The sequence below is a fragment of the Pseudophryne corroboree genome, chromosome 5, assembly GCF_028390025.1.
Source record: "Pseudophryne corroboree isolate aPseCor3 chromosome 5, aPseCor3.hap2, whole genome shotgun sequence".
Classification (NCBI taxonomy): Eukaryota; Metazoa; Chordata; class Amphibia; order Anura; family Myobatrachidae; genus Pseudophryne; species Pseudophryne corroboree.
This window is the reverse complement of record NC_086448.1, coordinates 147,902,291-147,930,027: the sequence shown is the minus strand read 5'-3', so window position 1 is coordinate 147,930,027 and position 27,737 is coordinate 147,902,291. Positions and strand designations below refer to the sequence as shown.

Sequence of the window (27,737 nt, the reverse complement as noted above, 5' to 3'; positions counted from 1 at the left end):
CTTGGTGGCACTCACTAAGAAAGGGGCGGATGTTGCTCACTGGTCTCGTGAGGCCAAAGCGGCTTTTGCCCGTCTCAAAAGGGCATTTGTCTCGGCCAAGGTGCTGCGACACCCAGATCCAGAGCGTCCTTTTGTGGTGGAGGTGGATGCCTCTGAGATGGGTATTGAGGCAGTGCTCTCTCAGATGGGAGTGTCTGATAATCGCCTTCATCCCTGTGCTTACTTTTCCCGTAAATTTTCGCCTGCCGAGATGAATTATGACGTGGGTAACCGGGAATTGTTGGCTATTAAGGATGCACTCGAGGAGTGGAGACACTGGCTTGAGGGGGCTAAGTTTGTGGTCTCAATTCTCACCGACCATAAGAATTTGGCATATTTAGAGTCAGCGAAGCGTCTCAATGCCAGGCAGGCACGATGGGCTTTGTTTTTTGCTCGCTTTAATTTTTTGATAACATATCGCCCTGGGTCAAAAAACATCAAGGCTGCTGCGCTCTCGCAGAGTTTTGCTCCAATCCAGGAGACCACCGAGGAGCCGTTGCCCATTGTGTCCCCATCATGTATTAAAGTGGGCATTACCCAGGACCTCTTGTCATTAGTCCTTAGAGCACAGGAGCAGGCTCCTCCAGACCTTCCGGTAGGTCTTTTGTTTGTGCCTCCTAGGTTAAGACAGCGAGTGTTCCTGGAATTCCATGCCAAGAAGTCGGCAGGTCACCCGGGTATTGCCAGAACTCGGGAGTTGCTATATAGGGCGGTGTGGTGGCCCTTGGTGGCTAAGGATGTGGATCAGTGGGTTCGGGCATGTGACATCTGTGCCCGAAATAAGACTCCTAGAGGGGTTCCTGTTGGCCCATTACATCCACTCTCTATTCCATCTAAGCCATGGACCCACATTTCAATGGATTTTGTTGTGGACTTGCCCAAATCCTCGGGGATGACAGCCATCTGGGTTGTCGTTGACAGGTTTTCGAAGATGGCGCACTTCGTTCCACTGGTTGGGTTGCCATCGGCCAGACGTCTGTCTGAATTATTTATGCTGCATGTTGTGCGTCTCCACGGGTTGCCACTTGATGTGGTCTCTGACCGCGGATCCCAGTTTGTGGCCAAATTCTGGAGGGCATTTTGTTCCGATCTCCAGATTTCTGTCAGCTTGTCGTCAGGCTACCATCCGCAGTCTAATGGGCAGACTGAAAGGGTGAACCAGTCCTTGGAGCAGTTCCTCAGGTGTTATGTCTCCAAGTGTCAGACTGACTGGGTTGCTCATCTGTCAATGGCGGAGTTTGCCTATAACAACGCGGCTCACTCTGCTACAGGGATCTCTCCCTTCCTTTGTGTGTATGGCATCATCCTAAAGCCAATTCTTTTGACCCCCTGGACTCCACGCCTGGTGGTTCCTCTGTCGTTTCGGTCATTAGAGGTATTTGGAGGAAAGTGAAGAAAGCCCTTGTGTCTGTGTCATTAGTGACCAAAAGGGTTTTTGATAAGCGGAAAAGACCCTGCAGCTTCAAATTAGGAGACTTCGTCTGGTTGTCTACCAAGAATTTGAAGTTGAGACAGCCATCTCATAAGTTAGGCCCCCGGTTCATCGGCCCTTATAAGATCACCAGGGTTATCAATCCGGTGGCATTTCAGTTAGATCTGCCCCGTTCTTTGGGTATCAATAAAACATTTAATTGTTCCCTTTTAAAACGGGCGATTAGTAATCCTTCTTCCAGAGGAAGACCTTCCCCTCTTCTGATACGTGGCCAGAGGGAGTTTGTTGTTGAAAGGATTCTTGACTCCAAGATGGTTCGGGGTCGGCTGTCATTTTTGGTGCACTGGAAGGGGTATGGCCCGGAGGAGCGGTCGTGGGTGCGCAGTTGTGATCTTCATGCCCCCAGACTGATACGCTCTTTCTTCTCGCAGTTCCCCGATAAACCCGGTGGTAGGGGTTCTTTGACCCCTCGTCAGAGGGGGGGTACTGTTAGGGTCTCCTGCCCTGTGCTGCCACGTCGTCATGGCAACCGGGAGACACGTGCTAGCGGAGTAACCTGAGCGCAGCTGATACTCCGGTTCGGGTCTTTTGCTGTGCAGTGGTTACAGGCAGGGGATCCGGTGCTGGTTTTTGTGCTCACAGTCTGTGAGGTCTGAGGGGGGCGTGGACAGCACCTGCTTTATAAGGCCTCTTCTCAGGTTAAGCAGATGCTGCTGAATCTTTGTTGGTTAGTCAGTTCCTGAAAGTTAGCCAGTACTGTGTAGCTTTGTATTTGTTGTTGCTTGCTGCAAATAGGCCTGGGGATTTGGTACTACACTCTGCCAATCCAGACCTAGCAGTAAGACTGGAGTCAGTCGTTTAGCCTGCTGAGGTTCTTTTGATATTCTGTGAACCCAGCAGGTTTGTGGCTGTACTTTCAGACCTGCCTGCTTAATCCTCTCTCACTGTGCAGGGTGTCCATGTGTCAGTTTAGTGGCAGTAAGCTGTACCTGGGCCCTGCAAGTGAGAATTAGGATTGTGGAGACTCTCCTTGTGTCTATTATTCCATCTCTGACCAAGGAGTTTACTGCCACACCCGTTGGTAACCCTTTAGGGTTTTGCTGTTGCCCTTAGCAACAGCATTTCGGGTTCTCTACGTATTAAAACACAACATCTTGCTTTTTCCATCTGAGCATTTCTAATACTAGGGAGACACCCAGTTTCTTAGCCTCTGGGCTTCTCTGTTCACTCTGTGTTGGTTTTGTTACCCTATCACCTTCTGTGTACGTTATGTCATATTTCCCAGTCTGTCTGTGAGTTCATTTGTTTTGCATCCCTCTCTGTTCAGACACCAGTACATTCCTGCAGGCACTGGTGTGCATAACAGTTCAAACACCAGTACATTCCTGCAGGCACTGGTGTGCATAACATGAAGTTGCCTATGACATTGTTTCACAACAGTTAAAATACAGAGACCAAGGTGGTCATTCCGAGGTGTTCGCTCGTTGTCATTTTTCGCAACGCAGCGATTAGGTGGAAAATGCGCATGCACATGGTACGCAGCGCGCATGCGCTAAGTTATTTAACACAAAACTTAGTAGATTTGCTGGTGTTCGTGCGGCGCTTTTCAGTCGCACTGCTGATTGGTGAGTGATTGACAGGAAAGGGGCGTTTCTGGGAGGTAACTGAGCGTTTTCCGGGAGTGTGCTACAAAACGCAGGCGTGCCAGGTAAAAACGCAGGAGTGGCTGGATAAACGGGGGAGTGGCTGGTCGAACGCAGGGCGTGTTTGTGACGTCAAACCAGGAACTAAACGGACTGAGGTGATCGCAATCTAGGAGTAGGTCTGGAGCTACTCAAACTGTAGGGAATTATTTAGTAGCAGTTCTGCTAATCTTTCGTTCGCTATTCTGCTAAGCTAAGATACACTCCCAGAGGGCGGCGGCCTAGCGTTTGCAATGCTGCTAAAAGCAGCTAGCGAGCGATCAACTCGGAATGAGGGCCCAAATCCATTAATAGTCTGGAATGTGGCTTAATCCTTCATTTTTGCTTTTACCATCTTGAAACATGTTGACCCCTATTCCAGGTGAGATGCTCCTATTTAGGACTAATAATTGAATCTGTGACAATGTGAACAATGGCCCTCATTCCGAGTTGTTCGCTCGGTATTTTTCATCGCATCGCAGTGAAAATCCGCTTAGTACGCATGCGCAATGTTCGCACTGCGACTGCGCCAAGTAACTTTACTATGAAGAAAGTATTTTTACTCACGGCTTTTTCTTCGCTCCGGCGATCGTAATGTGATTGACAGGAAATGGGTGTTACTGGGCGGATACACGGCGTTTCAGGGGCGTGTGGCTGAAAACGCTACCGTTTCCGGAAAAAACGCAGGAGTGGCCGGGGAAACGGTGGGAGTGCCTGGGCGAACGCTGGGTGTGTTTGTGACGTCAACCAGGAACGACAAGCACTGAAATGATCGCACAGGCAGAGTAAGTCTGGAGCTACTCTGAAACTGCTAACTCGTTTGTAATCGCAATATTGCGCGTACGTCGGTCGCAATTTTAAGAAGCTAAGATTCACTCCCAGTAGGCGGCGGCTTAGCGTGTGTAACTCTGCTACATTCGCCTTGCGAGCGAACAACTCGGAATGAGGGCCAATGTGAGTGGCAACTGGCGTTTAATTTAATCTCCCTGTAGGAGTCTGAATTCTAAACCTTACTAAATGTTAAGTTGTGGTAGACATTGAAAGCTGTGGAGTAATGTGTCTGCATTTCCCTAAGAATACCTTGTGTAAAGGAGGTAATAAATAGCCAAACATGGAATTGTGCTAGAATTGTTCTGTAATTACTTCATACAGTTTCTAGATACATATGTATTATTTTATTCATACCTTTTAAAGCCCTGGAAAAATGCAGTATTACATCTAGATTATTTGTAACACAGAATTTTGAACAAGTAACCAGCCATGCTTTAGTTTCCTTATATAAAGCAAAGCAAAACCAAGAGTTTGTTGGTGAGCATTTCACCCGTAATCAGGGCACATCTCCTAGTACAGGGGTGGCCAACCAGTCAGAGGCAAAGAGCCAGAAAAGATCTGTAGTCAAGGGCAAGAGCCAGTATAAAAATGGGGGCATGGCCTAGTTTTCACAAAGCCACACCCCATTTTGTGCGCACACCTTTCGTTATGACGTTTGTAAGAGTATGACCTTGTGTCATAACTCCGTTTTTAATCATGTTGTACAGTGCCAAATACATATAATGCCCCAGTACAGTGCCACATACATATAAAAATGTCAAAAAATGGGTCATCCACACTGCCAGAAACATATGTCCCCACAGTGCCACATACACATATGTCCCTACAGTGCCACATACACATATGTCCCCACAGTGCCAGATACATATATGCCTCACAGTGCCAGATACATATGACCCCCCAGTGCCAGATATACATTTCCCCCCAGTGCCAGCTATGGCCCCAGTGCCAGATATGCCTCCAGTGCCAAATATATATGTCCCCACAGTGCCAGCTATGCCCCTAGTGCCAGATATATATGTCCCCAAAGTGCCAGCTATGCCCCCAATGCAGTGTCCCCACAGTGCCAGATATGCCCCCAGTGCCAGATATATATGCCCCCACAGTGCCAGCTATGCCCCTAGTGCCAGATAAACATGTCTCCCCAGTGCCAGCTCTGCCCCCAGTGCCAGATATACATGTCCCCCCAGTGCCAGATATACATTTCCCTCCAATGCCAGCTATGCCCCGTGCCAGATATGCCCCCAGTGCCAGATATATATGCCCCCACAGTGCCAGCTATGCCCCTAGTGCCAGATATATATGTCCCCACAGTGCCAGATATGCCCCCAGTGCCAGATATATATGTTCCCACAGTGCCAGATATATGTCCCCCACAGTGCCAGATATACCCCCAATGCCAGTGTCCCCACAGTGCCAGATATGCCCCCCAGTGCCAGATATACATGTCTCCCCAGTGCCAGGTATACATGTCCCCACAGTGCCAGCAATGCCCCCAGTGCCAGATATACATGACCCTGACCCCCCCCCCCCCCCCCCCATTCCCCCGTGCTGCTCACCGCTCTCCTGCTGTCTGTGAGGGGAGGTGAGCGCAGCGTGCGCTTCTCCTGCCCCTCACTCTCTGGTGGCTGTGTCTCTCTTCCATTAGGCGCCGGTCCGTGAGCCAATCAAAGCTCGCGGTCCGGCAGCCTTAGCTGCCGGTCGGCGAGCTCTGATTGGCTCACGGACCGCCGCCGGAGAGTGAGGGGCAGGAGAGGCGCACGCTGCGCTCTCCTCCCCTCACAGACAGCAGCAGCACGGGGGGAAGGGGGGCCAGGGCAGCTATGGCCAGGAGCCTGACTAGATTGCTTAGATTTTAAGCATGATCGCTCCGCACACATCTCTCCCAAATCGGGCCGTGAGTACTGGCCTTTATGGTGTAGGCATTTCAGAGTGTCTTATCTATCTTTATCTCTCTATTCCATGTGAATGAAGGGTCATCTTAGGAGCATAACTAAAGTGACAAAGCAAAAAAAGGTTAATGAGGACTAAAACAGATAATAATAATAATAATAATAATAATAATAATAAATTTAAGTAGCATTTATTACATTTCACACTCATTTTCCTAGCTGAATGAGAAAAGAAATGTCTGTGTGTGTCATAGGGGATCAGTACCCATCACAGGAGATGTGACACCTGTGTGGCCCGGCAGTAGGGGAAAGGTCTGTGAAGCTTCTCCAGCAACAATGCTCCCATTCATTCTGGTCAAACCAGATTGAAAGACTTGTAGGAACATACCGGGACAGGTCTTCCTGTAGGATAAGTAGTGGATCAATAATCAATGAGTAGTTTTTCAAATGTCAAGATTAGGTTGTAAAATTGTTTAAATAGAATTGTGAAACGTTTGCTGGACTTACAATGTTTTGAACTAAGACTGATCGAAACAACCATCGTATATTGTGTACCCTCAAGTCCACCCAAGTCATCCCATTGGATTTGCTGCATGTCTTATTGGACGATTCCACGGCCGAGACAGTGCTGTTACACGTTGTATGTCACGATACGTTACGCTTTCGTACAACAGAGTGTGTACAGCGGTGCCATGTATTGTTACATTGCATCGCTGGGTCGCACTGCCAACACGTGTGTACCCAGCTTAGCACATACCACCTTCCTATAGCAGGATTAATGATGCCAATTAACATACTACACTGTTTACTGTACATGGTTACAGATATAATAAAATATTCACAGGGCCAATGATGCATCAAATGGAGAGGACTCATTTAGTATTCAGCATATCTAAAATCTATCATTATGCATATTGTTGTATGGCATCAGAATAGTAGAAACACAGGACGCATATCATGGTGATTTGCTAGAGGGCCAAATATAGCATTCTGTAAAAATAATTGAATAATATATGAAAAGTAACTTCTAGCACAGATAAGGAGATTTTTGGTCTCCCTTGTATCCTGCTCCTCAATCGAGTACAGGGTTTATTCATGAAGCAGTGAAAAGAGTGGAGAAGTGAACCTGTGGAGAAGTTGCCCATGGCAACCGATCAGCTGCTCTGTACAATTGTATACTATGCAAATTATAAATGTTACTTCAGTGCTGATTGGTTGCCATGGGCAACTTCTCCACTGTCTCACTTCTCCATTCTTCCCTCAGTGCAGTAGGAAGGTGACAAGAAAGACTGACCAATAGAGGTCATTTGATCAATTGCAGGCTGATTATTATCTGGCATAGTGGCAGTTTTCTAGCATTGTTAAATTGTCATTTTGCAGTGAAGTTGTCAGGGTGCAGTAATGTCATTTATATAAATGGAAACAGGACTCCCCTCGTTCATCAGAGCTTCCAATCTACACTTTGGCTGTGTAGAAAACAATGGACTCCTAGAATTATTCCTCTAACTTCCCTTTCAGCTCCGTAAAATAATATGCAACATTTTATTCATGACCTGCACGTGAAGTCATGAAAAATTCTGCAATTCTAATTCTGGTAAAGCACATAATATTATCAGTGTCTGCATTTACTAAGTGCCCTGAAAAAAATATGAAACACAGGAATGCCTAAGTTATGGTTTTTCATAATAGAACAGCCTGCTGCACAAATTATATGCACGCAACTGAGTGTCTAGGTAAAACAAGTGCATTATATTTAAGTGCAGACATCTCTCTGTAAGGGAGTAATACAGCGGGAACCCATGGGAGTGAAATGGTACACTAAATGAAAGCCTGAATGTATTCCATTACTGTCTGGAACATCTAAATGCTAAGCATTTTAGAATGGACAGGTACGTTACATGTGGCAGTGCATTATTAAATGTTTAAGAGCGCATGCAGTTGCCATGGAAACTCGAGGAAAGTATCAATAGATGCTGTGTGTGGTTGGCAAGGTCTCAAATGGCTGGAAAAAAAAGAATGTCTGATAGGATTTTCTTTTCTTTGGATTAGGCTTGGTAGAGAAAACTTATCAGTGTATTGTCATTACGTGTATAGAATCCACGGTGAAACTTATCAATATATTGGTGCCATATAGGAGCCTTGTGTGGATTTCCTCAAAGCTTTTTGTGAGAATTCTAAAGTACAACTTGCTATATGTATCCAGACCATTTTACATCTCCCATATACTATGGTAAAATCTCTGGAAATAGTTCTAATATATATTATCTATTACTCTTTCTGTGAAAGCTGCGGATGAAACTAGTCCTAATTATATCAGAAATACATTTTATTCTGCTCATATTTGCTATTTCTGGTTCTTTAATACATTTAGAACTTGATCCGATCCCTTATCAATTGGTTGGGAAACCCTGGCATAAAATGTACCAATTGCTGGCGGAGTTAGCCACTGTGTGGATGAACACAGGGTCTTCTTAACAGCATTGTAGGTCCTTGGCAAAGCAATGCACTGGGCTTCCTACACAACCAGTTATGGGAACCATTTAAAAATTTTTTATAAAATGCTCCTCTTGCAGTCCTGCACCACTTCTCCACATGCTTCCATATAGTGCATGGCTGTCAGCACTCTGATTGGTGGATAGCTCCAGCCATCCACCAATCAGCATGCTGACAGCCATTTACTGTACAGTAAATGTCTGCATGGTGGGAGGCAGGCAGACAGTGCTGCGTCCCTGCTATGATTGTGTGACCATCACCCGCACCTGCTCTAAAATTGTTGGGCCCTGGGCGGCTGCCCAGTGTGCTTATACTTTAAGAAGGGCCTTGAATGAAAATAGTGCTTCACGCCAAATTGATGGCTTGATTTCAACAGCTAATAAGCTACATTGTAGAACGTGGCAACTACAGTTTAATGCTAAAAAATGCAAAATCATGCACTTGGGTCTCAAAAACCCAAAGGCTAAATATAGTATCAAGGGTACTATAATGGAAACTACTGAGGAGGAAAGGGATTTAGGAGTCACTATTTCAAGTGACTTAAAGGCAGGAAAGCAATGCAACAAAGCAATGAGAAAGGCAAGTCAGATGCTTGGTTGCATAGGGAGAGGAATCAGTAACAGGAAAAAAGAAGTAATAATGCCACTGTATAGGTCATTGGTGCGGCCTCATCTGGAATACTGTGTCCAGTTCTGGAGACCATATCTCCAGAATGATATAAATACATTAGAGAGCGTACAAAGAAGGGCAGCTAAAATGGTGCATGGCCTACATCACAAAACTTACCCGGAAAGGCTAAAAGATCTTAACATGTATAGTTTGGAGGAGAGAAAGGAAAGGGGGGACATGATAGAAACTTTCAAATATATCAAGGGTGTTAACAAAGTTCAGGAGGGAAACATTCTTCAAAGGAAGAGAAGTATTAGAACTCGAGGACATACACTGAGACTGGACGGGGGAGGTTCATGGGAAATTTAAGGAAAAATGACTTCACAGAAAGGGTAGTGGATAAGTGGAATAGCCTCGCATCAGAGGTGGTAGAGGCTAAAGGGGGGTACTGACAGGAGAGATGTGTGCTAAGCGATCTTAACACAGACCACTCAGCACACATTTCTCCCCCTGCTCAGCACAGCGCGATGTGCTGAGTGAGGGGGGGGGGGGACAACGACGGGGGACGCCCACTTCACACAGCGCTGAAGTGAGCAACCCGCTAGATTGAGCCTGCATGCAGGCTCAATCTAGCACCGGCGATAGCAATACTCTGGGGGGCATACACACGGCAGATCCGTGCTTAAAATCTAAGCAATCTAGTCAGATTGCTTAGATTTTAAACACGGATCTCTCCGTGTGTACCCCCTTAAGACTGTAGAGCAATTTAAACATGCACGGGATAGACATATGAATATCCTTACAAAGAATTAAGGTTCAAAAAGGGTTGAGATTGCCTAAAGGATAAAAAAAAAAGGGGCAGACTAGATGGGCCAAGTGGTTCTTATCTGCCGTCAAATTCTATGTTTCTATGTTTTTACATTCTCATCAGTGTAGCTGCATCCATTGTATGCAGTAACAGGTACACTTATAAGTTCACATTCCTTGGGGAATAGGGCAGATGCTCCTCTTTGCATAAGGGATATTGCTCCTATGTATCCTACCATTGTACAGTGTGATGTGTAGATGTCACATACCTGGCTAGATTTACACCGCATGAACAATATAGAGAAGGCCTACAGTTTTTGGCTGTTACTTATATACACATAATTTAATATGTCAAAATAAATGTTTATATATCAATGATACTGTAATACATATATTTAAAATAGTCCACTTTAATTGGCATGTGAGGTATAAATGATCCATATCGGATGTGAATGTAAATCCTGTATAATAAGATGATATTTTATTTTGGATTTGTAGATGACTGTTGCCCTATCGTACTCCATATACTTCATGCAATCATGAAGAATACGATATAAGCATCGTGTTAGAGTGATGGGACGGCTGTTGTGTGTCAGAATAAAGCCACAGATAGCAGAGCAGATTTTGCCTGTGTAACATGTTGAGACAAGGGCCCTGATTTCCACTGTGATTCCCTCTGTTTCTACAGTACAACAGGAGGTGCCTGGGAGGCAGAGCAGTGAAGCGTGGATCTTGTAAGCGCTTGCATGACCGGGTACTAATAAGACAGAGTGAGATTCAGATACTCAGATGCATACACTCTTAATCTTACCTAATGTTGAATGCATTGCTTGACTTCTTACAGTATGATTATGGTCCCAGTACAGTTCAGCCCCCGTGTCCTGGAAACCTTTGTTCACCATTTAGTACAATATATATGCCTAATGCACAGTTCAAACAGACCTGTATACAGACTGCACCTACCGTGGCCAATGGGAGTAATATCTCCACTGTATCACAAACTCTATGACTTATTACTGTATGTGTGTGTACAAGTGTAGGACTGGCACAGATCAATCCATTAAAAAAGAAAATGAAACCGGTAAATGTATTTAACAACACAAAACCTTAAGCAAATTAAATGCAATATGAGTAATGCAAAATGTAAAGATGACTCCTATTTGAAATTTACTTTGTGACGCATCTGACCTCAGGCTCAGTTCTTGGCAGGACTCCTGTATTACCCCAGACGTTCTTTTGTAATTCATTGGTTTTATTTAGACGCCAAATGGTTTATAAAAAGGTGGAGCAGTTTTGCAAACATTATACTTCTAGAATGTCATCCTATATTCTACTACTCCTGCCTTTAGAAGTGCATGCATGCAGGTGCATTGAATGACAGTATAGGAAGTTGCAGTCTCGGAATATACAACTCGGCAGCATGATAAATGTGACCTGTACACTTTACTTGTCTATACATTTTACTAACCATTATTCAGTTCTACAGATTATTGAGGCTTAAAATGTTCAATAAGTGTTCAATAAAACTTGACTGAATGGTAATGCTGTAAGTGCCTTTCTAGGCTTAATTTGCAAATGTATGTGGAAATATAATGAAGTGCAGCACTTTAAAATCCCTGTAAAATGGGTTTTAACATTCTAGTATGTCACTGGGTATTCACATGGGAAAGGTGTGGTAAGCTTTCAATTTAAAATTGTTAGCCACACCTGTGCTATGCCAATTACTGTCTCTTTTAATTAGCTGCAATGGTTAAGCCAAGCAAAGCTGCGCGCACTTTTCTGCAGCTGTCAGCCACTATGATGTCTTCTGGTTGCTGTGGCTTGAATGCTGAAAAATCAAATGAAGAGGGACTAGGTTTTGAGGCTCTGCACCACTACCAAAATAGAACACTACTTTGTATTATAGCAGTAATACGGTACATAGTAATTTTGGAGTAAGAGAATCTAATCGTATTAACTGTTGACTCTTATCAGCTTGTCTTACGATTTCCTAAAATTATTGGATCTGTTTAAAGGCATGTTCCCAGCTGGTGCTATAGGCTGGATGCAGCCTTCCAGCACTCACCCTGTGGTCTGGGCTAATATTATGGCAAGGCAGCAGATGCTGAAACATTATTCTTTAATATAATTTCTATGTCTCCCAGATGGATAAAGTCAGTGTGAATTCCAAGGTGGGAAGGGGAAGACTAGAGTGATGAGAGCCTGTAGTAGACATATCCCAGTGGCGCTGCGTGGGTTACCATGTCATGTGGCAAAACAGTTTGGGCTGTTGGTTTCTGATCTCTGTTGTGATGTCATGGGAGTGTTATGGGTGTGTAGATAAAGCTTTGTGCATGGGGGGATTGGAAGCCTGATTCTGATGGATCGCCTGTGCTAACATGGTGTTGGTGCACTTGCATGAAGGAGTAAATCAGGCTTCCACGGCCCCATGCACAAACAGTCATACACTTTGTCTGGCTCAAAATTAGGCTTATTGGGGGAATTCAATTATTTTTCTGTGCTCTCGCACGCCCAATCTTCTGCGTAAAGTGATGGGAAATTTCGGGGAGGTAGTCCGTTAATTAAAAAAAAATTAAAAAAAATTTATGAATTACGCTAATCGCGCCCAAACACCCAACAAAAGTGCTGGGAGCACAGAGAAAAGTGCCGTTTGGTGTGCCCAAACGGTTGACTTTTCGCACATTTCAGCTCGCCACCTCAGGAGGTGGTGAACTGAAATGTGTCTACTCACGGCTAATCACGCCCCGGGCAATTCAATAGATGCTCTATTGGGCGCCATCTAGTGGTGGCCACAGGGAAAAACAATTGAATACCCCCTATTGTGTCAAGTGACCTACCACAATCAGTGTTGGCACTGCTACTGGAGGTGCAGTCACTTCTATCAGGAATAGAAGGAAGCAGTTTCCTCAGGTGACCTTACAGACATGATAAGATCACACTCCCATGGACTTTAACGAAAAGACTCTGCTCTGACATTTTGGTCCTTTATTCCTACTCTTTTTATCTTTGAAAAAATTCTGGAATAAGGGAATGAAACGCCAGTGCTAGGGAGGCTGATACTGGGATTTTGGGATTAATTTGCACATACACTTTTTCATTTTTATGCCAGGCACAGCACTCGGTTCAGATGCTGCGCGGCTCTCCAGCGGTACACTGCGGCGTGATGTCAGGGGTCACACTGCGCAGCCCCACGCCAGCCTTTCTGCATAAACTGAGTAGGACTGCAGCACAGCAGTGCCCAGCCGAGAGGCTGCGTGTTGTGACGTCTGGTATGTCAATCCCGTGTATTTTGGGATTGAGAGTTTTTCAATCCCGAATCCTGAGATTGGCCTTCCAAATCAGAGCTATGTAATGAGTTCTTCAGTTAAAGTCTGTGGGATTGCCACCTTATCTGTCAAATGTCTGGAGTGTCGGTCTTAGATCGGTATGAGAATATATATATATATATATATATATATATATTAGATTTTTCCCCACCTATGGCTCAGGTGATATCAGGAATGAAAACAGAGGCGGCGCTCCACGGACTTGTGGTAAGAAAGTTTGTGTTCAAAACTTCATGGTACAAATGTGCATGTCCGTGGAGTGCCGCCTCTGTTTTATTCCCGATATCACCTGAGCCATAGGTGGGGAGGAATAATATAAATATATATATATATATATATATACTTATACAAGAAGTATTATATATTCTTGTTTTGTTTTACTCTCCCAATTAGTAACACAATAACGGACATGTGCAGAATACATTTTTTACAGAAATGCACATTTAAATAAATATTTCATAGCTTATTAAGAAGGCAAGATGTGTTAACGAGGTGGTTAGCTTGATGACGTTTGTGCTAATTATGATGTATTTTATTGTTTAATGGAAATTCTTTTTTTCCTTTTATAAAGGAGATAATGTGATGGGTTTGTTACTGTTATAGATTGCATTAAAACAATTGTTCTGTTTTATATTTTCAGATTCTATCCGAAAGAATTTCAAGTCTGTGCACAGATAATGCATCCAGCAAGGTAAATTGTACTGTGTTATTTTCCTCATTTTGTGTTCTGGCATATTTGTGATGAAACAAAATATCTGTATTTTTTCCCCTTAATCTTTAAAAAAAATAAAAAAAGTAAATGTACGAGTTAAGCTTTTATAAGGGTGTAACTAATCCCGCTGGCAGGTCTTAGAGGATAATGCATTTTTGTTATCTCTGTCCCATAATCTCTTTATCTACCCCTGAAGGCTCTCTAGTCACAGAGTGTATTATACTCAGCTACACTTTCTGTTACCTTTCCACTAATATGTTCCCATCTCCTCCTCCTGCCAGTTTATTTATGTTCTGCTCATTATGTTTGCAATCTCTGTAATACAATGTGTATTCATAAGTCAAAAGCTAACATTTGACACCTACTTGGCCTGTATATAGTGTCTACTGGGAGAGGTTCTGAAAGTCATAAGGTATGGCGACTGCTGTTATGTATAATCATATAATGGCTATAGGGCCAGTGTATGCCCTAGGAGCCCAGCCAAGAATGTACACCCTCTATTCAAAAGCACCCCCTCCCTAACCTTTTACTCAGTATCGGGTAATTCCCCCAATCCCAAGAGGCCCCTACTCCCAACCTCTCACACTCTGAAGCAAGGCCATTGCCCCCAAACACACTTACTAGCATCACCCTACCCTCTTTCGGAGTGATGCTCTTTGTCTACTTGGAAGTGGCACTCTAACCCCTGCTGTTTCTTACATTGGGATGCTGGAGGTAGTGGAGGCATCCTTGGCACCTCAGACAGAGAGTGTGGTGCCTGGCTGTGAAACTGATATGGAGGAGCAGTAGGCAGCAGTGTCACATGTATGAAGCTGCTTCTATTTCATGTCTGCAGCCCACGACCAGTGTGGCTGCACCACTTCATTCAGTGGTTTAAATACTGCTAACTGTTCACACCCTAGTCAACAGTCTATGTTAAACTAATGGTAGCTCTGCCCCTGAATGGCCCCAGAAGTTATTTGCCTTCAACTTTAATAAATATGGGTATGCCCTTACCTCTCCATATCTGATCTTACTGTACTAGATGGCCCGCTCTTCCTCTCTTCGGGTTGGATTCCTGGTGATTTAGTGCCAGATTTCCGAGTTTGCCTTTCTGCGTCATTGTACAGCTTCTGACTGCCAATGTTGGCTTCCAAATCCCCGAACCAATAGTTTATGCACTGCACATTCTACCTTATTAACTTTCAAAGCCCCAAATAAGCCTACTGTAGGTGCTGAGGAACCTCAACAGAGGAATAGTTTCCAGGAATGGTAAAGGCAACAGTGGAATTATAAAGTTCTGCTGCTTATTCACCCTGTTGTTTTTTTCTGTTTCCTTTCAGTCTTATGGTGAGAGTGTAACATGTGCTGGGAGAGCATTGAGGAACGCAGTAAGAAGCCTGTCTCCTGGTCTAATCAGAGATCGAATGTATCTAACTTGTATCTGCAGGTAAGCTACCTATTGGCACAAAGTTTTATTTAGCTGATCATTAATTACACAGTACAAACATTCTGTACAGCATTACAAAAACGTTACCATTTGTTATACTGTGTACCATACAAACAACAAAAACAAGGCACACACCTTTTTTTTACCGCATAGTTTTATCTAAAACATAGTTTTCATCTTTGTACCTACTGTATATGCTTCTATCAAGTCACATTATTATAACCACCTCCTACATTTGACGTAGACAGTGCGTACCCCATGAAGTACGCCACGTGTCGTGCCCTGGCTTGGTGGGTATATAAGGTCTGCACAAATATTACTCATTGCTGTCATGGGTAAAAGGGGCGATTTATACGAGTTGCAAAAAGGAATGATTACAAAGCCCGACACGTGTTTTGGTGCCACGGATTTTTTAGCTGATTTTATGTATATTTGATGTGCTGATTTCAAATATAACATTAATTTTCGCCTATCAGCTCTAATTTTTGAGATATAAACATCGTCTGATTTGTGTTACCCTATTTCATATTAGGCCTATGATTCACATAATAATACACAAAACGTTAAAAGACATTAGTCTAAAAATATTTTCTAGAATATGTTAGTGACATCAATAAAACATACTGGGCGGGATGTACTAAGCAGAAAATGCGGTAAACCTCCGCATGGAGGGGTTTGCTAGCTTTTGCTGGCGATACCCCATAGAAGCCTATGGGCTTCTTTCCGCAGCGCTGTGTGAGGAATCCGATCGGATCCCTCCCAGCATGCCCCGCGGCCGTCCCCGTCATTCTGCACATGCGCAGAATGACACAGGGGGGCCAAACCCAGAAGTCTAAGAGACGCCGGGGATCGTGGAGGACAGCTCTTATAGGAAGAGTTGTCCTCTGTGCGCTTAGCATCATGCCAGTGGGCGGTGATGTCACATAGTAACTCTCGCCCACTAACATAACAGTAACACTAGAGTGACTCAAATAATACTTTCTTCAAAATAATAAAATGAAAGCATAAATGAAAAGAAAATCAGTTTAGGAATCTTCTTTTGTGGGACATTCTTGAATGGACTATGGGGCCAATTCAGTAAGGATTGTAAAAATTACAAATTTGCAAAAATTGCGAGTAATCGTAAAATTGCGAAAGCATGCCCAAATGGAAAAACTGCAACACTAATTTAATGTTACAAAAAGAAGGTGGGCTTGTGAAATGTGCAAATATTGCGAAGACCTAAAAAAATACGCATTATTTGCGTATAAATTTACAATTTTACGCATTTTTTGCTTACATGTTTCTGATGTTGCAATTTTTGCAAACAACTGTGGGGGTCATTCCGAGTTGTTCGCTCGTTATTTTTTTCTCGCAACGGAGCGATTAGTCGCTAATGCGCATGCGCAATGTCCGCAGTGCGACTGCGCCAAGTAAATTTGCTATGCAGTTAGGTATTTTACTCACGGCATTACAAGGTTTTTTCTTCGTTCTGGTGATCGTAATGTGATTGACAGGAAGTGGGTGTTTCTGGGCGGAAACTGGCCGTTTTATGGGTGTGTGCGAAAAAACGCTACCGTTTCTGGGAAAAACGCGGGAGTGGCTGGAGAAACGGAGGAGTGTCTGGGCGAACGCTGGGTGTGTTTGTGACGTCAAACCAGGAACGAAACTGACTGAACCGATCGCAGTTGCCGAGTAAGTCTGGAGCTACTCAGAAACTGCTAAGAAGTGTCTATTCGCAATTCTGCTAATCTTTCGTTCGCAATTTTGATAAGCTAAGATTCACTCCTAGTAGGCGGCGGCTTAGCGTGTGCAAAGCTGCTAAAAGCAGCTTGCAAGCGAACAACTCGGAATGAGGGCCTGTGTTTTAACCTCAAATATTGCACTACCTACTTTCCGGGCCCAAAAAAATAAAAAATGGTGTTGCTGTTCTTGAACATATGTTTTTGTGTGTGTAGCGATATAAAAAAACAAAAAAAAAATAACCAAATGTATGTTTTGTTAACAAAAAACGTGTTGATTGCTTAAAAAGCATAAAAAAACTGTTATGAAGCTAAAAGACATTAAGCAGACCCTAGAAAACAAAATACTTGGAAATGTTAATTAACGTTTGATTTTAAAAAATAGTGTGGTTGTCAAACCTCGATTGTTAGTAAGTGTAAAGACAATTAGGTTACTTACCTATATTTTATAAATAAACGTGTTACAGAGTTTTTAAAGCTCCCTTACATGTTTAGAAGTTTCAATACAGCTGAATAAAGTGAATTGTGGTCTGAGGTGTGAGCTTCTTCAGCTGGGTGTAATGAAGCAATGATTGCAGTATACATCGAACATTCTACAACTGAGGTCAGCTTGTGCAGATTTTAAGGTAGACCTGTAGTCACTCAAAAACTGCGCACCATAAATGTGCGTTCAGTTGTAAAAATTGCGAATGCACCTCCCACCGATCATCAGCATACGCCCACAACACGCCCTGTACACGCCTACTTTTTGTAGTGCATACGCAGTTTTTGCTTCGTCTCAGAAGTTGCATTTTTTTTCTCAGTTTTTGTGGTATATGGTGCAGATTTTGCGATTTTCTGCGATTTTTGCTGCTTTGCAATCCTTGCTGAATTAGGCCCTTTGTTTGGACAGTCTCTTTGTAAATTCCAGTTGTAATCTGCCATCATATGTATATCCCATCTTCCCTGGGAGCGATCTTCCATTGTTTTAATGTCCTAGTGCAGAGGTTCTCAAACTCGGTCCTCAGGACCCCACACAGTGCATGTTTTGCAGGTCTCCTCACAGAATCACAATTGAAATAATTAGCTCCTCCTGTGGACCTTCTAAAATGTGTCAGTGAGTAATTAATACACCTGTGCACCTGCTGGGTTACCTGCAAAACATGCACTGTGTGGGGTCCTGAGGATCGAGTTTGAGAACCTGTGTCCTAGTGAAATCTTTCACCTTGCTATTCGCTCATTTCACCCACATTTTCTAGGAAACTATTCAAGTGGCTGTGTATGTAATGAACCTTTATGCTCAAAAAGTATAGCTGATGGAGAAAAACTGTTTTCGTATTTAGAATTAGCACGCCAAAAATAACCAAAATCAATACTATCATTCCAGGCACCAAACAATTTTTTTTTTTTGTTGGGCAGTGTTATCGGCTTTCTGCCAAGGGTGGCAGTATTTCTGAAGATATATATTTTGGACTCTGCAACATTGCTATTTAATATATATTCTGTGATGTAGCTATAAAAATAAGTATAAGCTTCTTAATACACATTGATATCTAATTGTGATTGTCCACACACAAGGTGAACTCATTCAGATGGGCTATTGCACTATAATTCCTAATCAGGTTATAGATGATGACGCTAGGACATAGTTCAAAATAAAAAAATAAAACAAACCTTGAATAAATGTATTCTGTACTATGCTAAAGTGAAGGTAATCACAGCCTTCATAGTGCTGGATAGAAAGTGGGCTTTAATCTGCACACCCAATTTTGGCAATTGAAAAGAAAGATTGATTTTAGCTGTAACCGGTTTATACATCTTTTCCAACAAATTTCAGTTTGTGGATTAAATCCCTTTTATTGTTTTCCTGTTTAACGCTTTAAAAGCTGTGACTCCCTTTACTGGGCACCCAATCCATAATCAGATTCAGAGTCTTAAATATAGTAGCTTCCAGTTAGGTCCTGCCAGCAGTATCCATGACCTGAAGGTGTGTGCAACTGAAAGAGGCATGTACCTCATCTGCATGAGGTCCCCTAATTAAAAGCACCACTATAATGTAGATTGGTATAGATAGATGGGGTGTAGGTCAGAAGATAGTTGTCACAGCATTCAACATTATTTGCCAGGTTTTGTGGTCTGTTGATGTGTACATCTCCTGAATAGATGTACTGTATGTATGTATGTATGTATGTATGTATGTATGTATGTATGTATACATTAATTTTAACGATAACTATGATTACATTCACCTAATGGCTTCTGTCTGTGTTTTAATTTATGAAAGCAAAGCAATAATCCTTATCTACAACTAAGCTGGGTGCACTCTGGAGCGATGGCATTCCAAACGTCGTGCCAGTGTGTACTGGCAGTCCCCACTGAGGGGCATTCATTCCAATGTCAGAACGCATGCCCGTCGCTTCAGTGTGTACCCAGCTTTAGGCTATGTTTTGCAGGTCTGAGGTCCAATTTATGTTTTCTCTTTCAGAGTTAAAGTTAATTTACAAATGTAAATGTTGCTTTTATTACATAGCCAATTAATACATAAGTAAACCAAGCCATATGGCAGATTTAAAATGGTTGTATGCAGAACTACTACTAAGCCAGAAGAACAGAATATTGGGTGAATGTTTGGTGCCACCAGTTCACCTTACGCCAGATTAGAGTTCCCCCTCAGTTCATATTATGTAACATTGCAGAGTCCTCCTGGAGATGGATCATATCAGTGTGGAGCTTTGACAGGGAGAGATCACTGTCTAGTGCTGACGATTCCTCCGTTTCAGACCAGGAAACGGACTGGAACCAATTGCTTAACCAGCAATTATGGGAACTTTGGTAGACAACTATATGAACTAGGTCCAGAACCCCTTAAGCCTCTGGGCCACTTAGCAATGGCACCCACTACAGCTACGCCCACGTTTATATGTTTATTATTTGTTGTATGAGCTGTGTGTCGTCCATTTTGTTATTAATCTCCTTTCTCATATGCCTAAAGGTAGAAATGCCGTAAGTAATTTTTTTTTATACTTTACTTTTGTACACTTTCTAATGTGTTTTATTGTATTGCAGCGAGGAGTTCTACACTCTTATGTGTTATTCCACCGAGATTCATCTCATATTCCCCAATATGCTGTTTTTTTGCCTTTCAGAAAAAGTTGTGTGGGGTCGGAGCTGGTGGATTGGCTCTTGCAGAACTGCCCATTTGTCCAGTGCAGATACACCGCAGCCGGGGTCTGGCAGATCCTGCTAAAACTTGGAATTCTGCTTTCAGGTCTGTTACACTAAAATATTGGTGTTCGAAGAGCCCTCATAATCTGTATGTGAGGGCAGACACCGTGCAAGCAATTATACGCTGTAGCATTAATTGAATAGAAAATAATATTGTTGACATATCTCTTCAGTTACATGATTATGGCCCAGGTTTATCAAGCTTTGGAGAGTGATAAATTGCATGGTGATAAAGTACCAACCAATCGGCTCCTGTCATTTTTCAAACCCAGCGCGGAGCTGATTGGCTGGTACTTTATTACCATGCAGTTTTTCACTTGAAGGCTTGATAAATCTGGGCCTTCAAGTGAAAAAATAAGGAATCCCCTAATCTGACAGCATTTGCCAGCCATTCTAGGTAACGTGTGCATCCCTGCGTGCCAGCTTTATATGGGCCATGCATTAGCCAGAACTGTTATTTTTACGCATTCCACATCTAATCCTTGTAGAGCATGTCTGTACTTGGGAAGTTTTTCCAGCATTAGTATTCATCTTGTAATTTATTGTATTTAATATTTAAACCCTATATAGATAATAAAAAAAATGGTAAGAATATCCAGGGATCTTTTGTCACTAGAGTTTCAAAGAGAATTCAAGAGAGTATGAACAAAGTCCCAAAAGGGAGCAATAATCAGGCAAGTCCACCATATATGCAGCATAGTACCCCTGCAGCCACAGCTCTGCCAACAGTCAGGTGAAGAGGAGGGGAACATTTTGTTGAGTCTGGATGGGGTGTAATACATACGGTAGTAGATTTTACACAAGGTTTCTTTAATTTTGGTTGAAATGGAACTTTTAGCTATCCTCTCGAGCATCGAACTTTGGGGCTAATTCAGTAAACCCCACAGAAGGGCATGCGCGAGGTCTTAAACTGCGATCGCACGCAATCGCAGTTTAAGAGGCGGGGAAGGCATTGACGGGACATCAACGTTGCATTTTGTGGGCGTCTACGCACCATTTGGGGGGCGTGGTCCGGGACAACGCAGGCGTTTCTGATCGTTTGTGGGGGCTGGAGGATCAGCTGCCATCCGGCTGCCTCCGCAGCTAGGCTGCGTAGGCAGGGGGCAACCCTAATCATGTGAGCACAGTGGTGCACTCGCATGTTAGCGTGGGAGCAGGACCTGGCATGCTGGGCGGCCTTGCCCTGTGCTGGGCGATCCCTCGCATGCTAGCGAAAAGAGTTGTAGTATTGCTATTTTTTAGCAAGACTACAACTCACGTTGAATCAGCCCTTTAAACACAGAAGTCTTTGAAGTTATCTTGCTCATTTACAGTTGCACTTATTTTGGGGACCACAAGGCACTTAACATCACTTTCTAAATGTTGGGCTACCCTGAAAAATGTGAACAATTACCTTAAACTAATGGTATATTTAAATCCCCTCTTTAAGTGGAACTACCTATATGTGCTGAATATGTGTGCGCTATTTACATAACTGGTAATAAAATAAATAATATTCTGTTTAAAGAGCTGTTGCCTAACCTGGCTAAATGGGGATGTCTCGTTGGTAGGCAGGATACATTTTAATAAAATTTAAATATTACATTTTGCCGTAGTATTACTATTTGTGGACCCAACCAATTATAGTATAGTACTAGTGCGCTATAGAAATTCAATCTGTCCTTGGCCATGGCTCAGAGAACGGTGCCTCCACCACTGATATTTTGGCAAATTTCACCTGTATCATTCTGCTCTCTGATCTTTTCTTTGCAGTCCCATCAGTTTCAGATGACGACTCATGTTTGTGCACTCCCCCCGCCCCCACCCCTCCCTTCCTAATCGAACATTAGTTGAAAGTTCATAGAAGCTGCTTAGTAGCTGGTGTTGTCGCCTGCTCATTTCATCTTGCAAGACACTGTGTGCCCAAGTCCCCGGTGGCTACATTCTCAAAATATTCCATCACACGTTCCACCTAGCTGTACATTTTCTCCATCTCTGCAGTACATCACAGATGTGACATTTTAACACATTGAGGATTGTATATATGCTGAGCTGGTAGAGCAACGTTGTATATTTACATTCTTGTAATTCCCATTTGCATGAAGTGATATAAGAGGTGATGAAACAGATCTCACACCGATGGTTATCATTCTCTATGCTGCTAAAAGGAAATGTTTTCACATTAGCAGAATGAACTAATGTTTGTCTAGAATTTTTTTATATTCAAACAGTATGATGTACAGATGTTACCTCATACATCATTGCGGCAGTCACGCCAAACAGCCCTCTCAGCACTCCCAAGTTTTGTGAGACTGTGCTAGGGTCAGGCTTTTTTTTTTGCCGAAAATGCATCTTAAGGGCCCCATACACTAGAACGATAATTCCTGATTTCAGCCCAATTCGGGCCGATATATTGGGTGAAATCGGGAATTTTCGTTATACTTTACACCCGATCTAATCGATGCGCATTCCCGTGAGCATCGGATCGGATCACCCTAGATCTGACATATCACGAGTGCTGCACTTGTGATATGTCGGATCCCGCAGGAATGGCTGGGATTGTATAAGATACATCGTATGCAAAAGGGCCGCATACGATGTATCTTATACTATCCTGCCGCCCGAGAGTCTGAAGGGAAATCTTATATGACATGACGGACCGTCATGTCGTATAAGGGTATGGGGCCCTTAAGTTGCAACACAATGTGGCTAGGAGGCACAAGGAGACCATCCTAATTAACTTGATATCGACACTTGTATATCTGTGTGCGACGGAGACTAAAAGTTCCGTTGTGCTCCATATAGAGACTCCGTCACACACGGATATACAAGTGTCTCCCAATGGCCCTGATTCTATTTTGCAAACATTTTTCCAAACATGTAACTAATAAACCTTCTCAACTTGGCTGAGGTAACTAGTTAGTGTTGTGAGCCTTCTCTCTGGGCTTTCGTGTATGTAAACTATAATGTGAATTACATAACAGTGGGTTGTTCCTATGAGATGCAACTTTTTCTTTTTGCCATTTTTCACATTATTAAAGTTAATTCATTAAATATAGACCGTATTGTGACTTTTTCTTCTCAGTGGACAAACAACACTGCTTCCAGGACGGCTTTGTGTTCTACCAGTTTTCCTCTGAGGAGTGTGCCGATACTGTCTGTGAGTTTGGAAGAGATAAAGGGTGGCAGATGGGTGTTCGACTTCTGAAACAGCTTGCACCACTTGCTCCATTGACCTCAAATATCTGTGATGTGTAAGTGTTCCCCTCCAAATCACAGCTCCAAAATGTTCTGAGTGCTCACAAAACTGCTTCTAGCACTGTGCACACTATACATTTATGAACATTGCATATACCATTAAAAAAGAAATGTAAATAAGCAAAATACTAGATGTTTATTTTTATAAGCATAGTTACCGGTTTTATAATAGTTAGGACATTGTAACCAGTTGTGATGATTAAGCTGGTTTGCATTACATTAGCCATGGCGGCTGAATTGAATCTGGGTAGCCCCTTCTGCGAGACCTCCTTTTGGTCAAACCTTAATATGGTTTCTCTATCGTCCTAGTGGATGCTGGGGTTCCTGAAAGGACCATGGGGAATAGCGGCTCCGCAGGAGACAGGGCACAAAAAGTAAAGCTTTTAACCATGTGGTGTGTACTGGCTCCTCCCCCTATGACCCTCCTCCAAGCCTCAGTTAGGTTTTTGTGCCCGGCCGAGAAGGGTGCAATCTAGGTGGCTCTCCTAAAGAGCTGCTTAGAAAAAGTTTAGCTAGGTTTTTTATTTTACAGTGATTCCTGCTGGCAACAGGATCACTGCAGCGAGGGACTTAGGGGAGAAGGAGTCAACTCACCTGCGTGCAGGATGGATTGGCTTCTTGGCTACTGGACATCAAGCTCCAGAGGGACGATCACAGGTACAGCCTGGATGGGTCACCGGAGCCGCGCCGCCGGCCCCCTTGCAGATGCTGAAGACAGAAGATGGTCCAGAATCGGCGGCAGAAGACTCCTCAGTCTTCTTAAGGTAGCGCACAGCACTGCAGCTGTGCGCCATTGCTCCCAGCACACTTCACACGGCAGTCACTGAGGGTGCAGGGCGCTGGGGGGGGGCGCCCTGGGCAGCAATGAGAAACCTTTTTTAGGCATAAAATACCTCACATATAGCCTCCGGGGGCTATATGGAGATATTTAACCCCTGCCTGAATCCATTGAAGAGCGGGAGGCGAGCCCGCCGAAAAAGGGGCGGGGCCTATCTCCTCAGCACACGGCGCCATTTTCCTCTCACAGCTCCGCTGGTCAGGAAGGCTCCCAGTCTCTCCCCTGCACTGCACTACAGAAACAGGGTAAAACAAGAGAGGGGGGGCAAAATTGTGGCATTATATATATATTTAAAGCAGCTATATAGGGAGCACTTATTATAAGGCTATCCCTGTCATATATAGCGCTTTTGGTGTGTGCTGGCAGACTCTCCCTCTGTCTCCCCAAAGGGCTAGTGGGGTCCTGTCTTCGTTTAGAGCATTCCCTGTGTGTCTGCTGTGTGTCGGTACGCGTGTGTCGACATGTATGAGGACGATATTGGTGTGGAGGCGGAGCAATTGCCAAATATGGGGATGTCACCTCCTAGGGGGTCGACACCAGAATGGATGCCTTTATTTATGGAATTACGGGATAGTGTCAACACGCTAAAGCAGTCGTTTGACGACATGAGACGGCCGGACAATCAATTAGTGCCTGTCCAGGCGCCTCAAACACCGTCAGGGGCTGTAAAACGCCCTTTGCCTCAGTCGGTCGACACAGACCCAGACACAGACACTGATTCCAGTGGTGACTGTGACGAATCAACCGTATTTTCCAGTAGGGCCACACGTTATATGATTTTGGCAATGAAGGAGGCGTTACATATAGCTGATACTACAGGTACCACTAAACAGGGTATTATGTGGGGTGTGAAAAAACTACCTATAGTTTTTCCTGAATCAGAAGAATTAAATGAGGTGTGTGATGAAGCGTGGGTTGCCCCCGATAAAAAAATGCTAATTTCAAAGAAGTTATTGGCTTTATACCCTTTCCCGCCAGAGGTTAGGGCGCGCTGGGAAACACCTCCTAGGGTGGACAAGGCGCTCACACGCTTATCAAAACAAGTGGCGTTACCCTCTCCTGAGACGGCCGCACTTAAAGATCCAGCAGATAGGAGGATGGAAAATATCCAAAAAAGTATATACACACATACAGGTGTTATACTACGACCAGCTATAGCGACAGCCTGGATGTGCAGTGCTGGAGTAGCTTGGTCAGAGTCCCTGATTGAAAATATTGATACCCTGGATAGGGACAATGTTTTACTGTCTTTGGAGCAAATAAAGGATGCATTTCTTTATATGCGTGATGCACAGAGGGATATCTGCACGCTGGCATCACGGGTAAGTGCTATGTCCATTTCGGCCAGAAGAAGTTTATGGACGCGACAGTGGTCAGGCGATGCGGACTCAAAACGGCATATGGAAGTTTTGCCGTATAAAGGGGAGGAGTTATTTGGAGTCGGTCTAGCAGATTTGGTGGCCACGGCTACAGCCGGGAAATCCACCTTTTTACCTCAAGTCACTCCCCAACAGAAAAAGACACCGACTTTTCAACCGCAGCCCTTTCGTTCCTTTAAAAACAAGAGAGCAAAGGGATATTCATATCTGCCACGAGGCAGAGGAAAGGGGAAGAGACAGCAACAGGCAGCTCCTTCCCAGGAACAGAAGCCCTCCCCCGCTTCTACAAAAGCCTCAGCATGACGCTGGGGCTTCTCAAGCGGACTCGGGGGCGGTGGGGGGTCGTCTCAAGAATTTCAGCGCGCAGTGGGCTCACTCGCAGGTAGATCCCTGGATCCTGCAGATAATATCTCAGGGGTACAGGTTAGAACTAGAGACGTCTCCACCTCGCCGTTTCCTGAAGTCTGCTTTACCAACGTCCCCCTCCGACAGGGTGACGGTCTTGGAAGCCATTCACAAGCTGTACTCTCAGCAGGTGATAGTCAAAGTACCCCTTTTACAACAGGGAAAGGGGTATTATTCCACTCTATTTGTGGTACCGAAGCCGGACGGCTCGGTAAGACCTATTCTAAATCTGAAATCCCTGAACCTGTACATAAAAAAGTTCAAGTTCAAGATGGAGTCACTCAGAGCGGTGATAGCGAACCTGGAAGAAGGGGACTTTATGGTATCCTTGGACATCAAGGATGCGTATCTCCACGTCCCAATTTACCCCTCACACCAGGGGTACCTCAGGTTCGTCGTACAAAACTGTCACTATCAGTTTCAGACGCTGCCGTTTGGATTGTCCACGGCACCTCGGGTCTTTACCAAAGTAATGGCCGAGATGATGATTCTTCTTCGAAGAAAAGGCGTGTTAATTATCCCATACTTGGACGATCTCCTGATAAGGGCAAGGTCAAGAGAACAGCTAGAGATGGGAGTAGCACTGTCTCAAGAAGTGCTAAAACAGCACGGGTGGATTTTGAATATTCCAAAATCCCAGTTAATTCCGACAACACGTCTGCTGTTCCTAGGGATGATTCTGGACACGGTTCAGAAAAAGGTATTTCTCCCGGAGGAAAAAGCCAAGGAGTTATCCGAACTTGTCAGGAACCTCCTAAAGCCAGGAAAGGTGTCTGTACATCAATGCACAAGAGTCCTGGGAAAAATGGTGGCTTCTTACGAAGCAATTCCATTCGGCAGATTCCACACAAGAATTTTCCAGAGGGATCTGCTCGACAAATGGTCAGGGTCGCATCTTCAGATGCACCGGCGGATAACCCTGTCTCCAAGGACAAGGGTATCTCTTCTGTGGTGGTTGCAGAGCGCTCATCTATTGGAGGGCCGCAGATTCGGCATACAGGATTGGATCCTGGTGACCACGGACGCCAGCCTGAGAGGCTGGGGAGCAGTCACACAAGGAAGGAACTTCCAGGGCGTGTGGTCGAGCCTGGAGATGTCTCTTCACATAAACATTCTGGAACTAAGAGCAATCTACAATGCTCTAAGTCAGGCAGAACCTCTGCTTCTAGGAAAACCGGTGTTGATCCAGTCGGACAACATCACGGCAGTCGCCCATGTAAACAGACAGGGCGGTACAAGAAGCAGGAGTGCAATGGCAGAAGCTGCGAGGATTCTTCGCTGGGCGGAGAATCATGTGATGGCACTGTCAGCAGTGTTCATCCCGGGAGTGGACAACTGGGAAGCAGACTTCCTCAGCAGACACGACCTTCACCCGGGAGAGTGGGGACTTCATCCAGAAGTTTTCCACATGCTTGTAACCCGTTGGGAAAGACCAATGGTGGACATGATGGCGTCTCGCCTCAACAAAAAACTGGACAGGTATTGCGCCAGGTCAAGAGACCCGCAGGCAATAGCTGTGGACGCGCTGGTAACGCCTTGGGTGTACCAGTCGGTGTATGTGTTTCCTCCTCTGCCTCTCATACCAAAGGTATTGAGAATTATAAGGAAAAGAGGAGTAAGAACGATACTAGTGGCTCCGGATTGGCCAAGAAGGACTTGGTACCCGGAACTTCAAGAGATGATCACGGACGATCCGTGGCC

At 44.2% G+C, this 27,737-nt stretch overlaps 1 protein-coding gene across 1 annotated transcript in view; it reads left to right on the top strand.

Annotated features, from left to right (window-relative positions):
• Positions 1–27,737, top strand: part of RAPGEF5 (Rap guanine nucleotide exchange factor 5) — a 499,799-nt gene that overhangs the window by 149,608 nt on the left and 322,454 nt on the right. The window contains exons 2-5 of the mRNA XM_063921784.1: positions 13,752–13,802; positions 15,146–15,252; positions 20,099–20,220; positions 23,242–23,410. Of these exons, the coding sequence (XP_063777854.1) occupies positions 13,752–13,802; positions 15,146–15,252; positions 20,099–20,220; positions 23,242–23,410 (449 nt within the window). The remainder of the gene's footprint in view (positions 1–13,751; positions 13,803–15,145; positions 15,253–20,098; positions 20,221–23,241; positions 23,411–27,737) is intronic.